We start from the raw sequence: 14,549 nt of genomic DNA, 5'->3' as shown, positions 1-14,549 counted from the left end.
GAGCACGACGCCTAGTGGAACGACGCAGGCTTTGCAGCACTGACGCTCTAACATCATCAATGTTCTGTGGAGTAACTGCCGTACGTGTACGCCCTGTAGATTTACCACTTTTGACAGACCCTGTTGTCCGGAATGCAGTCACCCAACGTGATATGGATCTGCGATCTGGAATGGGTCCATCACGCGCTACACCAAAACGTTGTCGAAACAATCGTTGCACAGTAATAAAGGATTCATCATTTCTGAAAAACTGTTCCACAGCAAAAACACGATGCTCGACCGTCCACTGCGCCATCTCGTGGCAAACTGGGTGTAATGGCCGACTTGCAGACGGCCGGCAGTGGTCCCCCCTCCTCACCTTTCAATGGTACTACGCAGTTCAAATCCGACCATCCTTTTTGGGCCACCCAGTATTTCAACATTCAAATTATTCACGAGCACCGTTTTAGGAGGAACAAAGAAAATGCATCGTGTCATTTACTAGCAAAAATATAATCGACGCTATTAATTGTCAGTTATTGCTGTTATTACAAATGACAGCAGTCTGCAGTCAGCACTATGGTGACAAGACTCTCCAAAAGCTTTATATACTGTACTACTTTCCGCAACTTTCATGTAATGATATTGCAAAAAAAAAGTATTGCATACAGTTTGGTAACACGAGAAGCGTGATGTTTACATCGAGTATCTAGGAACTAGTACAGGTTAAGTATCGGAAAAAAACCAAATCAACATCTGTGATGGCACAATATTCTAAAATGCGTCGCAAAATGTAATGTTCACATTGCAGCAGTAGCAAACACTTAAAGTATGTGTTCAATCCGTGCGGCTGCATTTCGGAACCTATGGCTTGCGAAAATAATAAAAAAAACCTCAACTCAACTACACAACCAAACCCCCCCCCCCCCCGCGCAAACAGACGCACATACACAACTCAACTGTCTTATTAGGGAGGGAGGAATAGGGTTATCACTTAAACTGCAGAACGAAAGGAACAGTTTTACGAACGCATGACCGAAGACAATGTCAGCGCCGATATCTCGAAAGTAAGTATAACTACTTCATCATTTATTGTGGATGTCGCACACTTCGCAAGCTCGATGAAGCTTCAAAAATTAAATATTGCTGCACCTAAACTGTCTGTATAACTCATTAAATTGTATGCTTATCGTAATTTAAGCAACACTTCGAAAATTTGATCAAAAATAAAGTTATATTATAAGTAAGATTTTGCACACCTTGCAAGTACAATGAGGCTCAAATAGGCCTAACACCTAAGGCAAGACACTGTATGACCATCCTACATTGCTATAAATAATTCAACACGCATTAAAGAGATGTTATTCTCTTTATCATTCGGATATGAAGATGTGGAAGTTGTGTTTTGAAATTTAGTGGTTCACAACCGAAAATTACGTTAGAGATTCTATCGAACCTTGATGCTGGCTCAGTTGAAATATACTCCTAAAATCAAGTTCCCAACCACATCGCTCATGTTTAAACCTACAATAAGAAAAGCTTAAACAAAATGGCTGTAAATATTACGAGGTATGGTAGTTCAACATTGTAGTGTAACACTACGATACTGCTAGTTTGCAGAGACGAAGATATCGACGTCGTAATACACAGAAACAGAGACAAAATAATGTGAATATAGCAGTGGAATTACCAATAGTTGTAAGTAACTTAATTTCATTTCATAACGGAGTAGTTGAAGAGAAATATATACACCACTGAGTACATATCTAAACAGTCCTCCACAGAGATCAAACACATGATCCATTATGTAGTTGTCTCCAGCCCGGTAATACCATGTGTTTTAGCTAAGGGAGACATAAAAGTCTCCCGCAGCCCACCAAGGAATTGCTCTACCTTTGCCTATCCACCTACCACGGAATCTGTTATTTAGAAGCCTACGAACATTAACACTGGAATAAGGAGGAGCTTCATCGCGCATGAAGTACATATTTCGCCGCACTCGTAAATGGACGTGTTCTTGCACAACAGGTAGAAGATTCTCAATGGAAGAATGATCAGTTTCTCCGTTGAACCTGGGTGAACGTAATAGTCACCAATAATGCCGGCCCAAACGTTGACAGGAAAGTTTTGTTGACGACGTGATTCTTCAGGGATACACGAGCACATCAGGCATTCAGTGCGACAGCGGGTTGATGCATGTATTATTGCTAACGGAGAGAATTTTGAACATGTCATTTAAGATTGTGTTTTTTGCTGCAATCAAGAGGGTATTTTGAACGGTTCATGTAAGAAAACGTTCCATGTAATGCAGGTACATTCTGTCTGTGTGTGGGCCGTCCGCTGTGGCCGAGCGGTTCTAGGTGCTACAGTCCAGAACCGCACTGTTGCTACGGTTGCAGGTTCGAATCCTGCCTCGGGCTTGGATGTGTGTGATATCCTTAGGTTAGTTAGTTTTAAGTAGTAGTAAGTCTACGGGACTGATGACCTCAGATGTTAAGTCCCATAGTGCTTGGAGTTTTTTTTTGTCTCTGTGTGTTTCCCATGATTAATGTGTTTATGAAGGGAAGTAGGAAAATAGCTCTAATGTGGAAATCAAGCGTTTTCGGATTCATGTCCATATAATATACTTTCTTCCTCTGTGTGTGACGAATGCTTCCTGATAGTTTGGCCATACCTTTCTGTTACACCCTGTATACTAGAGACCAGCCAGAGCTTCACATGAGAAGCATTCAGTTAAAAACTAAGAGAAATGGTAACCCAGACCATTACTCCTGGTTGCGGATGACAGGTTGGTATTGCACCACTGTCTGGTGGTCTCCAGATATGTCTCCGGCTTGGAATCTCACTGACTGGAGTAGAATTGTCTTCAGTGGTGAGTACCGCCTGTAACTGAGTCCTGATGACCAGCGAAGACTTGTCGTTTCATAGCAGGACTCCTTTGGTTGTCATCCGCGCACCCTTTCAGCACAGCGGTACGTCGATGATGTTCTTTGCCCCATTTTGTTGCCTCGATGGCAAGCCATCCTGGGATACACTACAGCAAGATAATGTCTGCCCATACACCGCGAGTGTTTCTGCTGTTTTGTCTTCGTGATTGCCAAACTCCACCTTGGCCAGCAAGGTCGCCAGTTTCACCCCCAAGTCAGAACGTTTGGAGCACTATCGGTGGGCCCTCCAATTAGGTCGTAATTTTGACGATATAACGCTCCAATTGGACAGAATTTGGCACGATATTCCCCAGGAGGACATCCAACAACTCTACCAATCAATGCCCAGCCGAATAAGTGCTTGAAGTAAGGTCAGAGGTGGACCAACGCGTTATTGATTCGTTCAGTTTGCGGAGCTCTGTCTCTTGAATACATCGTACAATTTTTCTGAATTCCTATTCATTTGTTTGTCTGTACATGTACATCACATATGCAGATAACATATCATTCGGATAATTCAATATGGTTCAAATGGCTCTGAGCACTATGGGACTTAACTTCTAAGGTCATCAGTCCCTAGAACTTAGAACTACTTAAACCTAACTAACATAAGGACATCACACACATCCATGCCCGAGGCAGGATTCGAACCTGCGACCGCAGCAGTCGCGCGGTTCCAGACTGTAGCGCCTAGAACCGCTCAGCCACCCAGGCCGGCGATAATTCCTTAATGGTAGGTACTGTGTATATGGCCAGACTACTTGTGTATAATTAGGTAGAGTTATAGACAAACCTCCCTCGTGAATCAGTCTAGATATTATAGAAAACCGTATAAAATGCCTACAGTACTTTCTGAGATCAGAATTCCAATACAGAAAGAAAAGTGCTGTGGCGTATTTTTAATTTATAGTATGTGGTGTCTACTTTACTGCATTTGCCACCAGATCACCACCTCCTCAGCCTGTAGTTCCCATCATTGCCACGAGATGTCACTCCATAGGCTAGATAACTAAGGAACAGATAAAAATACATATACTATACACTCGTCATTACTTTTACGAGGCTCGCGTGAGGAGCTGGGCCCTTACAGATGGGAGTGACGGTGTTGCTCATTGGCAGGTGCGGGTCCAGCCGTGAACGGAGCGCTGCCCAGCCTGCCGTCGCCCACGATGCCCAACTTCAGCATGGCGCAAACGCCCAACGGGCAGCACGCCGCCTCCGACGCCGCTGCCGTCTACACCAACGGCATCCCGCAAACCTACCCCGCGCGTGAGTACTCTGTCCCTGCACCTGTCGTTCCTGCTCACAATATCACTTTCTACTGCCACACGCTTGTTTTTAGTCACTGTTCAGTTTGATTTTCTACTCCAGAATTATTCGACAATCATCCTAATCCTCATCATCATAATCATCATCTCAGTCATCATCATCATCATCATCATTAATTTCATCATCATCGTCATTTCTTCTTCTTCTTCATAATCGTCATCTGCTTCTTCTTTGACATGTTCATCATCATCAGCATCTTCTTCTTCTTCATCTGCTTCTTATTTGTCAAGTTCATCATCATTATCATCAACAACAATGTCATCATAACCATCATTTTATCGTCTTCGCCGTCATTGATATTTCTTTCTTCTTCCTCTGTCTTATCACATCATCATCATCATCATCACCATCACCACCACCATCAACATCAACATTGTCATCATCGCAATTATAATTGTTGTTATTTTCATGCTCAGTCATTTTCTTCATCATCTTCTTTTTCTTCTCCATTGTTATCATCATCATCATCATCAAATAATCATCATCGCCAACATCTTTATCTCCATGATTACCATAACATAGCCATCAACAACTTGGAGAAAAATAACTTCTCATCTGATACCGCGTTTGTAAATCCTTTATTTACGATGACCCGTTTCGATAAATAGAGTTGCCATCATCTGATCTCAGTACAGGTTCATACGTGTGGTCAATTTGATGTATACACCAGGTATACTCCATATCTTAATTAGCTGGACAGATGACGTGATATGCATTGGCATGTCAAAGTTGAAACCAGTATATAAAGAATATTCACAGTTAAAACCAGTGTTTAGAAAATGTTTCGCCAAGTGCATCCTTCCCATGCCGAAAAATTTTGTAGATACTGGTTTATACTCTCATCGTATGATGTTATCTCTGTTTACTGAAACCGCTCACCGCAAATAAAGGTTTTACAAATGCGATCTTGGCTGAAAAGTTGTCTCTCTTCAAGCTGAATATTTACTGATCACTACTTATCACTCAACATCAGCAAATTCACTGATTAGCATCATCTTCATCTTTTCATCATCATTTTCATCTTCATCATCACGATGCACAACTTCCTGCTAACGGCTGGGTCTCGTTGGAACCCCAGACTCTCTTCCTTGTCTTGTCTCCATACCGCCAATCTGTAGCTACTTGGCGCCGTCTTCTCCTCCCGTCAACTAATTTTATCCGTTTCTCTTCTCTCTTAACCTACTGCTTGGCCTTTGGCACCCCACCTTCATTTTGCTCATCTTCCGAGACATCATTATCTTCTACATTCTCTCCAAATGGACATCACATTTTAATCTTTTCTCCATTAATCTTTTCTCCTCAATTTTCTGTTCTTGGGGTCTTCAGCTGTTATCTCCCGAGCCGTTTCATTTCTCATCTTGATCATTTCGTGCCCTATTGATAAATAATATAAATGTCGACAAATCCACCACAGCTGTATTTCAGAAAAGTTAATTGCGCCACAACCAGTTTCGTTCTACGAACGTCTTCAGATCACACCAAAAGTTCTCCAACAGTCTTCAGAACTAATTCTCATAAAGCAGCAGAAATATGCCGGCGTCATGACTCGAAACTGTCTTATCGCCAGACATCACGCTAAAAGAATACATCGAGCACAGTGAAGCACTTCGCCGTCTCACGAGCACGGCCATCAAGACACTAAGGACAATTAACGAGCGGAATATTACGTTACTGAGAGGGTAGTTCTAAAATTTCAGTTGTCATTGCGAAAAAAAGTAAAGTTGCTCGAGTTCTTTTTGCTTATTTGCAGGTATTCGTCTGCGGACTTGGTACACATTGAAATCCGTACCGTAGCACGTCACTAGATCAGCTCGTTGATATTGTAGGGTATCTTACGGTAACTCGTTTTTTGCGTTCGTAACGAGAACAACGCTGCAACAACCCGTGTTGAGTTGGTGGAAGCGAACGGCAGTGATGTACAGTAATGCAGCCACCACAACACAGCTTAAGCAAATGCGTTTGTGCCATTCTGCGGATGACGTCAGAGAGAAACCATTCCGCCTCCATATTTGTATGGTAGAGGCTGTGTGACTTCGTGAGCGTTGTCATTTTCGCTCAATTACTTTTACGTACTGAGTGATTTGCAAATGAAAGGGTTGCGAGTGTGTGCGAGCAATGATAGTTTGTGCTGTTGTTGGCTGTAATTCACACAATAGCGGCACTAAGGGGACTGAAGGATTCACGCTTTCCCTCCAGATGCAGAAGATTTTGCTGCCAAAACGCTGCAGGAAAGTCGGTGTGAATGTTGCAAATGCTAGAAAACGTTCTCGTCATTTCAAAGATACTATGTTAAAGACTTGCGTTCGTGATCGATAAACTTCCGCCGGCCGCAGTGGCCGTGCGGTTCTAGGCGCTACAGTCTGGAGCCGAGGGACCGCAACGGACGCAGGTTCGAATCCTGCCTCGGGCGTGGATGTGTGTGATGTCCTTAGGTTAGTTAGGTTTAATTAGTTCTAAGTTCTAGGCGACTGATGACCTCAGAAGTTAAGTCGCACAGTGCTCAGAGCCATTTGATAAACTTCCGCGAAAATGTTTGCTTACGAGCGATGCATTTCCGTCGTGTAATTTTCCTTCTAGTAGGCTAGCAGCGCCAGTGATAGCACACATGTGTAACAGAATTTGCAATCCATAAAAGAAGTATAAAGACCTTAGAAAAGTTTTCACCACGGGAGATGATGAATGTATAGCCTATCTATAAATGTACATTTACAGGTAAAGTTGTTTGCATTGATTCAGATACAGTCAGTTTGCAGTATTCCATGGCGGCAGAAATGCACGTCTGAAAAACGTACGCATGAAATTGCGAGCACGTAATAAAGAACTTGGAAGTCAGTTGCCATCAACGAAACATCTGCACGATGAAGAAAGTAGTAACATTGCACTTCTGCCTAATGAAATTAATCGAATAGTGGGCAAAATATTTTCACCCAGTCAAATGAGAAGCTTCTTACAAGGGTAAAAAAGGATGCGATGGGTCAAAGGAGACATTTGCAACTCGATTTCTTTGCACGCCGTTCTCAGAAAAATTACAGTTTTCTCGGGGAAAAACTCGTATACCCTTACCCTCTATCTGCAATGTCAACCTTGAGTTTTTGGATAAAACGCAGTTTGCCGTCGAGGTATTTTAAAGGATGTGATGAGGTGACTAGAAACCTGACAACAGTGATGATGTATATAAGAACTAGCGTGACCACAACTCGGCAGGCAGCAGCACAGTTCAGGGCAAAAAATATGCAATGGTCAGTTCCAGTGAAAGCAACAGAAGAGATTGCTCATGTCGTTTTACAAACAATTATTAAGTGGTTCTCTGAAAATGGTCCATCCCTAAATTTTAAGGAAACACAGTATTCAGTTCTGTACAACAAATTTACGTAGCACGTGAACGGAGGTCAGCAAATAGGGCAGAATGCTCCAAGTTTTTGGATTTGCATATTGGTATAAACTTGAAATCGAAGAAGCATGTTAGTGAGCTTCTCAAGCAGTAAGTTCAGTTTCTTTTGCTCTTCTTAAAATTGTTAGTCTTGGAAACAAACGAATCCGTTTCCTGACATATATTGCACTCTTCAAGGAGTTGGACATTTTAACAGTACGATCACAACACGTGTATCCGCCAACAAAATTCGTCACAAATAATCCACCACAATTTCAAAACAATAGTGATACCCATACCTACAACAGAAGTGGGAAAAAATTACATTTATTACCCATTATTAGAGCTGTCAGTGGTTCAGAAAGTAGTTCAAAACATAGTAACAAAATTTTTTTTATAATTTGCCCAATACCGTAAAATGTCTGTCTGGCAGCAAAGCAAGTTTTAAATCTAATCTTATTTCCCCTGGACTACTATTGTATTCCATGGACGAATTTATAATTGAAGACTGACAGCCCGTAAAAAAAGGAACCACCGCCTAGTTTTTAAGTGCAGTAGCACGAGTAGGATTAAAAAATAATATGTTAATTAATGTTGACACTGATCATGTATAAGTGTCCCGTTAACTGTCTCGTACCACATCATTTCGATGAAAGACCCGTTCGAATGATCTACGGAAAACGTAACTACCTAACTTCCCACCTGAACACTTTGCCGTATTTTTCCCAGTCAGAATGACCACGAGACAATGGAGGAGAGCAAGCAGGGAAAAAAGACACCACGATGTGGATTTACCAGCGCCTGAAAAGGCGAAGGCAAAACTATCATTGGACAACCGATGCCGAGAGGTGTGCGACTGGCAGAATATGCTCGTAAGGGGGCAAAAAGTCACAGGGCCATGCTACCCAGTTCTCCTGACGAGGATACGGGAGGCTTTCAATACGAAGCTTCATCGATAGTTGTCCGAGGAGGCGGAAGTAATGTCTTACAACTACACCAATTTTTTTTAATGAGGAAATATGTTTTTTCAGGCGTACTATGTATGACGTTAGAGTTTGTCAATTTTCTACCACAAAGGAAAAATCACAAACTCTCTGCACTGTACTTCCCCATCGCCAATACTGGGCTGACAATGGAACGCTAAATTGAGGGCAGGAAGACGTTCTTGACAAATTTTCACGTTGATGACACCTTCGGACTTTTCAAACCTTCTCTAATGACATTATGCTGCATGCCTATCGAATGTGATGTGACCGCTTGGGAGTGCAACGCGACCGCAAATTTTGTTCTCGCATACAGCGTGTAACCACTAGGAACCGTTCAAAACCATTCAACGAAATTTGAACGTGATCCGAAGCAGCAAAGGGTTTTTGTGATTTCTCAACCCTCCTATTGTGCGCCTTCCTGTGGCGTGGACACACACGAAGATAAATCGGGAAAGAGTCCCTCTAAGTCTCACCTTCGGCAAAACCCTCGGAGATACCCACCCATCTTTATTGGGAATTTTACAAATGAACGTGTACAGAAACAACTTGTAGAGTAGTCCGATTCGTCTGCAGGCAGGCAACTCATTGATATGCCTGAAAACCCAGTTACCTGCCTACAGGCGCCTGGGGCTACTTACACGTTGTTTATGTACAATTCATTTGTAAAATTCCCAATAAAAATGGGCCGGTAGCACCGAATGTTTTGCCGAACTGGGGATCTTAGAGGGATTCTTTGCCGTTTTATTGATGTATGAATCAATGTTGCACCCCCATCCCCGTCTTCCCCAGTGATAATGCTACAGGAGGACGCGAAATACGAGGGAGGAAAAAGAAAACAGCCGTTTGCTGCTTCGGATCACGTTCATATTTCGTCGAATGGTTTTTAAGAGTCTCGCGGTTCTAGGCGCGCAGTCTGGAACCGTGCGACTGCTACGGTCGCAGGTTCGAATCCTGCCTCGGGCATGGATGTGTGTGATGTCCTTAGGTTAGTTAGGTTTAAGTAGTTCTAAGTTCTAGGGGACTGACGACCACAGAAGTTGAGTCCCATAGTGCTCAGAGCCATTTGTTTTTAAGAGTCCCCAGTAATTCCATTCTGTATGCCTGTACCGGAGCAAGAATTACATTCACACTGCACTCCAAAGGAGACAGATCATGTTTAATGGAACTGCAGCCCCATGATGTACTTAGAGTAGGATTGAAAAGCCCAAGGGTTGGCAGCAGCGTCCAACGTTGAAAAGAACGTCGTCGTGTTGCTTGTCACTCTGCGAACTGTCGTTTTCGGCCGCGAAACGTGTAATCAAAGCCCCAAGGAAAGAGTGGTTCCATTGACGTCCTTCGAGCCACCTTACGAAAGTTACAGGTTATTTTCGTAAGCCAGGGGCAGCATGCAACTAGATGGACTTAGGGAAGTTCCCAAAACTACGTGCAAATTGCCCGATACAGCTGACTTAACAGTATAGGTTTGAATCAAGATGGTTCTTTTCTCTCCAGTTAGACACGATGTTGTGCAGTTGTTCAATCTGGGCTGCAAAATTCGTAACTGTATGACTGCGTGTTTCGCTGTGTTCCATTCCATAGAATTCGAGAAGATTCAAACCACTGGGGTTGAAATTTCACGCTTTTTTCTCCTTTCTAAAGTACAGAATTACTTTTTCTTTTCCAACTGTTGCATTTAGGTCTACATATGAGCACACCTCCTGTGTTCTTCAGGGTTTACTACAATCGCTCTTCCGTTTGAAACTGTGTGTAGTCTCACCAAGCTGTAACACGGAAGTGTCACTGCGGGCATTGCTGACGGATGTTGGCTATGTAGACTACGGCCACATTTGAGTTAACGCTGGTGAAGGAGGAAAGAAGTGTGCTAGTAATCTTCAACACGTACCATTTGCCGACGTTTTTGGATCAAGTCTCTTCTGCAACTCGGTAAGGTGTAGAAGGAAACGATAGTGGAAGTTCATACCAGTCTTGACTGCGGAACTGCGTTGACAATGCCGACACACTAAGGAAAAGACAATTTCTCGTGAACAGTCTTAAAGGCAACCCAAGTTACGCAGAGTGTCACACGAGGAATGGCCAATGCTCAGGGATACGACAGCAATGATCATTCGAAGCAAAATAGCCTAGTAAACCCAGGCTGGAAAATGCATACCTTTAAGAGCTATGAGCACTTCTTCGTCTTCGATGCTGTGAAACAAATCTCTTCAAGTGTAAGTTTTGAGTTTCCATACTCTGGCAGAAGATAGTATAGACCAAAACAAGAAAAACTTGTCTAGTAAACGTGGGCTCTAAAATACATACCTAAGAGTTGCAAGTGCTTGCTCGGCAGCGGAGATGTGTTTCACCGTATCAAAGTACTCACAGCTCTTAAGGTATGCATTTTAGAGCCCAAGAGGCTTCTAATGATATTTCCTTTTATATTCCTGAATATTGACCATTCCTCCTGAGACACCCTGTGTAGTAATTGGTGAAATCGCAGTATTTTCCATCGTGCTCACCAATGCTAAATCTGCAGTTTAGTAGAATTGAAGGGACTTATTTCTAGAAACATTTGAGGATTCTGTAATGATTTGAAAGTCTGTACCCCAGATTTCATGAGGGCAAGTACCCTCTCTTGTTCGCCCCGCCCGCCCCCCCCCCCCCCCCCCATTCACCCTTGCGGACGCTATGCTCCAGAACACGTGAGCCTGCACCAGCACTGTTCTTGTCGTCAGTCTGCTATAGACGGTCATCTAACCTGCTTTATAAAGCGGGCAAAGATGCGACCGTCATGTTCATTGACGAGGTGTGGACGTCACACACCTTGTCGCCTCTTCGTGGTTTCCCCACCCTTCCACAGATGCTTCTGACAGCACTGTTTCCGAGATGCTCGTTCCCTAGTGCTGCGCCATACTGATCTGACCTCTGTCACAGTCGCTTATTTCAGACTATCCCCCCTTTTGCGGCCCTCACCTTCGCTAGAATGATCATCCGTTCGTTTCTGCTCTTCTTATCGCGTCAGGTACCTGCAACGTGATTGGGTGGCATTCGGTGTCAATATGCTCATCGCGATATTCCTTCGTATCAAAATCCCATTTTTGTACATAAACGTGTTTAGCGATTCTTTTACATCTGTGCGACTGATGGGTTAGAATCGACCGTTACGTTCAGAGCCAGGCCGAAACAACCTTTGAGTGACACAGCAGTAGTGCTGCGAATCAATTCTGTTGTTCTTTTGAATGGCACTACCTTCCATCTAAGGCATCAACGATGAAAATAAAAGTAGTGTGATGCCAATTCATCCTCGCTAACGCCCCCCCCCCTTTTCTTTCAATGCATTCTATATAGAAAATAAACCAGTGTCTGGTTAAATAGATTTACATTTTGTCTCAAAAATCCAATGTGCGGAGGTCCTTAAGGTTGTAGAACAAGTCATAGAACAAGAATACATAATACATATTAACAAAGAAAAATCATATGCGCCGGCCGAAGTGGCCGTGCGGTTCTAGGCGCTACAGTCTGGAACCGAGCGATCGCTCCGGTCGCAGGTTCGAATCCTGCCTCGGGCATGGATGTCTGTGATGTCCTTAGGTTAGTTAGGTTTCATTAGTTCTAAGTTCTAGGCGACTGATGGCCTCAGAAGTTAAGTCGCATAGTGCTCAGAGCCAAAAATCATATGGTAATGTTCCTTCTACAGATGGTAAGCGCAATGGTGCTCATGGGTATGGAGCACGTCAAAAATTCTGAAACGTATTATCATCTAATATATACTACCAAAACTTGACACAAACATATAAACGTATACACACTGAAGTGCATTAGATAATTCTTAGGCTCTTGTAGCTGTGCATAATCAAACAGAAAACAGTTAATACCACTTATTTACCATAACCACATTACTGCATACAAGATGTACGGAAGTCACATTTTACATAACTCACGTTGTTTTTGGTATTAACAAAATATCCATCAACTGGTTCTCGTAAGAAATTCGCCAGTGGAATAGGAAGAGTTGGTCACCAAGAAAAGCTTACGCTCATCTTAAACTCAACTTTTTTAGTAGCTGTTTATGGCTGCTGGCAAGTAATTTAAAATGGGTGTTACTGAACAATGGACACCTTTTTGGACCAAAGTAAGGCACTTTGAATATTTCTGTAAATTATTATTATTTCGATACCTATTTCAAGAACTAGACAGCAGGACTGAGAAAGATATGTATTATTTATCACAAATTTCATTAAACAACAAATATATTCAGAAACAGGAGACAGTGTCTTCAGTTCCTTGGACAGACCTCTATTGGAAACTTTTGAGTTCAAACCACACAATTTGTATTACGCATTTTTGGACTATGGACATTATCTTGGTTTGATAACTTACCCTAATAAACTGATCTCATATGCCATTACGGAATGAAACTAAGCAGGATATACTAGCTGTTTTACTTTTACAGTATGACAGTTATTGAACTACTTAAAAAAACTTAAATTAGTTACAAACTACGGAGTGCACACACTTTATTCAACATGTAAACGTCACTACAGATATTCGGATTTAGGTTATGACATGTTCGATATGCCTGCCATCATTGGTGACGATGTGGCGCAGACGAATAGCGAAATCCTGCATGATCACCTGGAGTGCCGGAACATCGTTGCTGTCAATGACCACCTCAATGACTGTTTACAGCTCAGCAATAGTTTTGGGGTTATTGCTGTACATCTTGTCTTTAATATAGCCCCACAAAAAAGAATCTCGCATGTGTTCAGATATGGAGAATACGGCGGCCAATCGAGGTCCATGTCAATGGCTTCTGGTTACACCAGAGCTAGAATGCAGTCTCCAAAGTGCTCATCCAGGACATCAAACACTCTCCTGCTTCGATGGGGTCGAGCTCCGTCTTGCATGAACCACATCTTGTCGAAATCAGGGCCGCTTTGGATAATGAGGATGAAATCACCTTCGAAAACCTTCACATACCGTTCGGTAGTCACCGTGCTATCAAGTAATATCGCACCGATTATTCTGCGACTGGACATTGCACTCCACACGGCCATCCATTGAGGGCGAAGGGGCTTCTCGATCGCGAAATGCGGATTCCCAATCCCCCAAATGCGTCAATTTTGCTTATTGACGAACCCATCCAAATGAAAGTGGACTTGTCGCTAAACCATACCACATTCACATCAAAGTCCTGTTCGTCAATTCTGTGGAGAACTGTGTTGGCGAAGCCCAACCGCTGTTCCATGGTCCCGGGGCTTAATGGCTGAGGGGTTCGAACTTTGTATGGAAAGAGACGCTGGTCTTCAACAACAATTTGTTGCAGTGTCTCCCGACTGATTCTCACCTGTTGTGCAGCTCGTCTGATCGATTTCCTGGAGCTGGTTTGAAACACAGTGCGTGGCTTCTCGATGTTCCCAGGCGTTTTTGCCTTTTTTGGACGACCGACATTGCCAACACTATCATCACAGACACTACCTGTTCTCTCAAACTTGCGAATCAGATTCTTGATTGTTAGCACACTTGGACCGATTGTTTTTAGCTTGAACTCGGTCCCAAACGTCAGTTGAGCCGCAGCTGAGCTGTTATTGCTCGCATAGCAGGCCTTCACAAGCTCTTTACGCTCAGGAATGTACCATGACATTTTCACGTGCAAATGGCCGACAGCAAAAACACGCGTGAGCATGCGCGTACTAATTCCCATCATGTTCCGCGGCCAACCGTGCAGTTTGAACGTCCTAATGCAAACCATTCAGAAGTTACGAAGATTTTATTTCATATAGTTCAATATCTGTCACCCTGTATATCGCTTGTGCCCACATTAGAAATAATTATTTGTTTAGGTGTTTCAGTAGTTCTACAGTTTGCTCTTCTCCGCTGAATTTATTATTCAGTTGTAATACCAACAATTTAACACTGCCAACCTCTTCTTTCTGCTTGTCGTCAAATTTTAGACATGGCTGGAAGGAATCGTCGTACAAG

The 14,549-nt window shown here is 42.9% G+C and overlaps 1 protein-coding gene across 1 annotated transcript in view; it reads left to right on the top strand.

Annotated features, from left to right (window-relative positions):
• Nucleotides 1-14,549, top strand: part of LOC124718686 (CUGBP Elav-like family member 4) — a 205,280-nt gene that overhangs the window by 86,877 nt on the left and 103,854 nt on the right. The window contains exons 6-7 of the mRNA XM_047244310.1: nucleotides 4,026-4,175; nucleotides 11,454-11,459. Coding sequence (XP_047100266.1) covers nucleotides 4,026-4,175; nucleotides 11,454-11,459 — 156 coding nt within the window. The remainder of the gene's footprint in view (nucleotides 1-4,025; nucleotides 4,176-11,453; nucleotides 11,460-14,549) is intronic.

This window comes from Schistocerca piceifrons, chromosome 10 (genome assembly GCF_021461385.2).
Source record: "Schistocerca piceifrons isolate TAMUIC-IGC-003096 chromosome 10, iqSchPice1.1, whole genome shotgun sequence".
Lineage (NCBI taxonomy): Eukaryota > Metazoa > Arthropoda > Insecta > Orthoptera > Acrididae > Schistocerca > Schistocerca piceifrons.
Note: the sequence above shows the minus strand (reverse complement) of the source record. Positions and strands in the feature narration are given on the sequence as shown.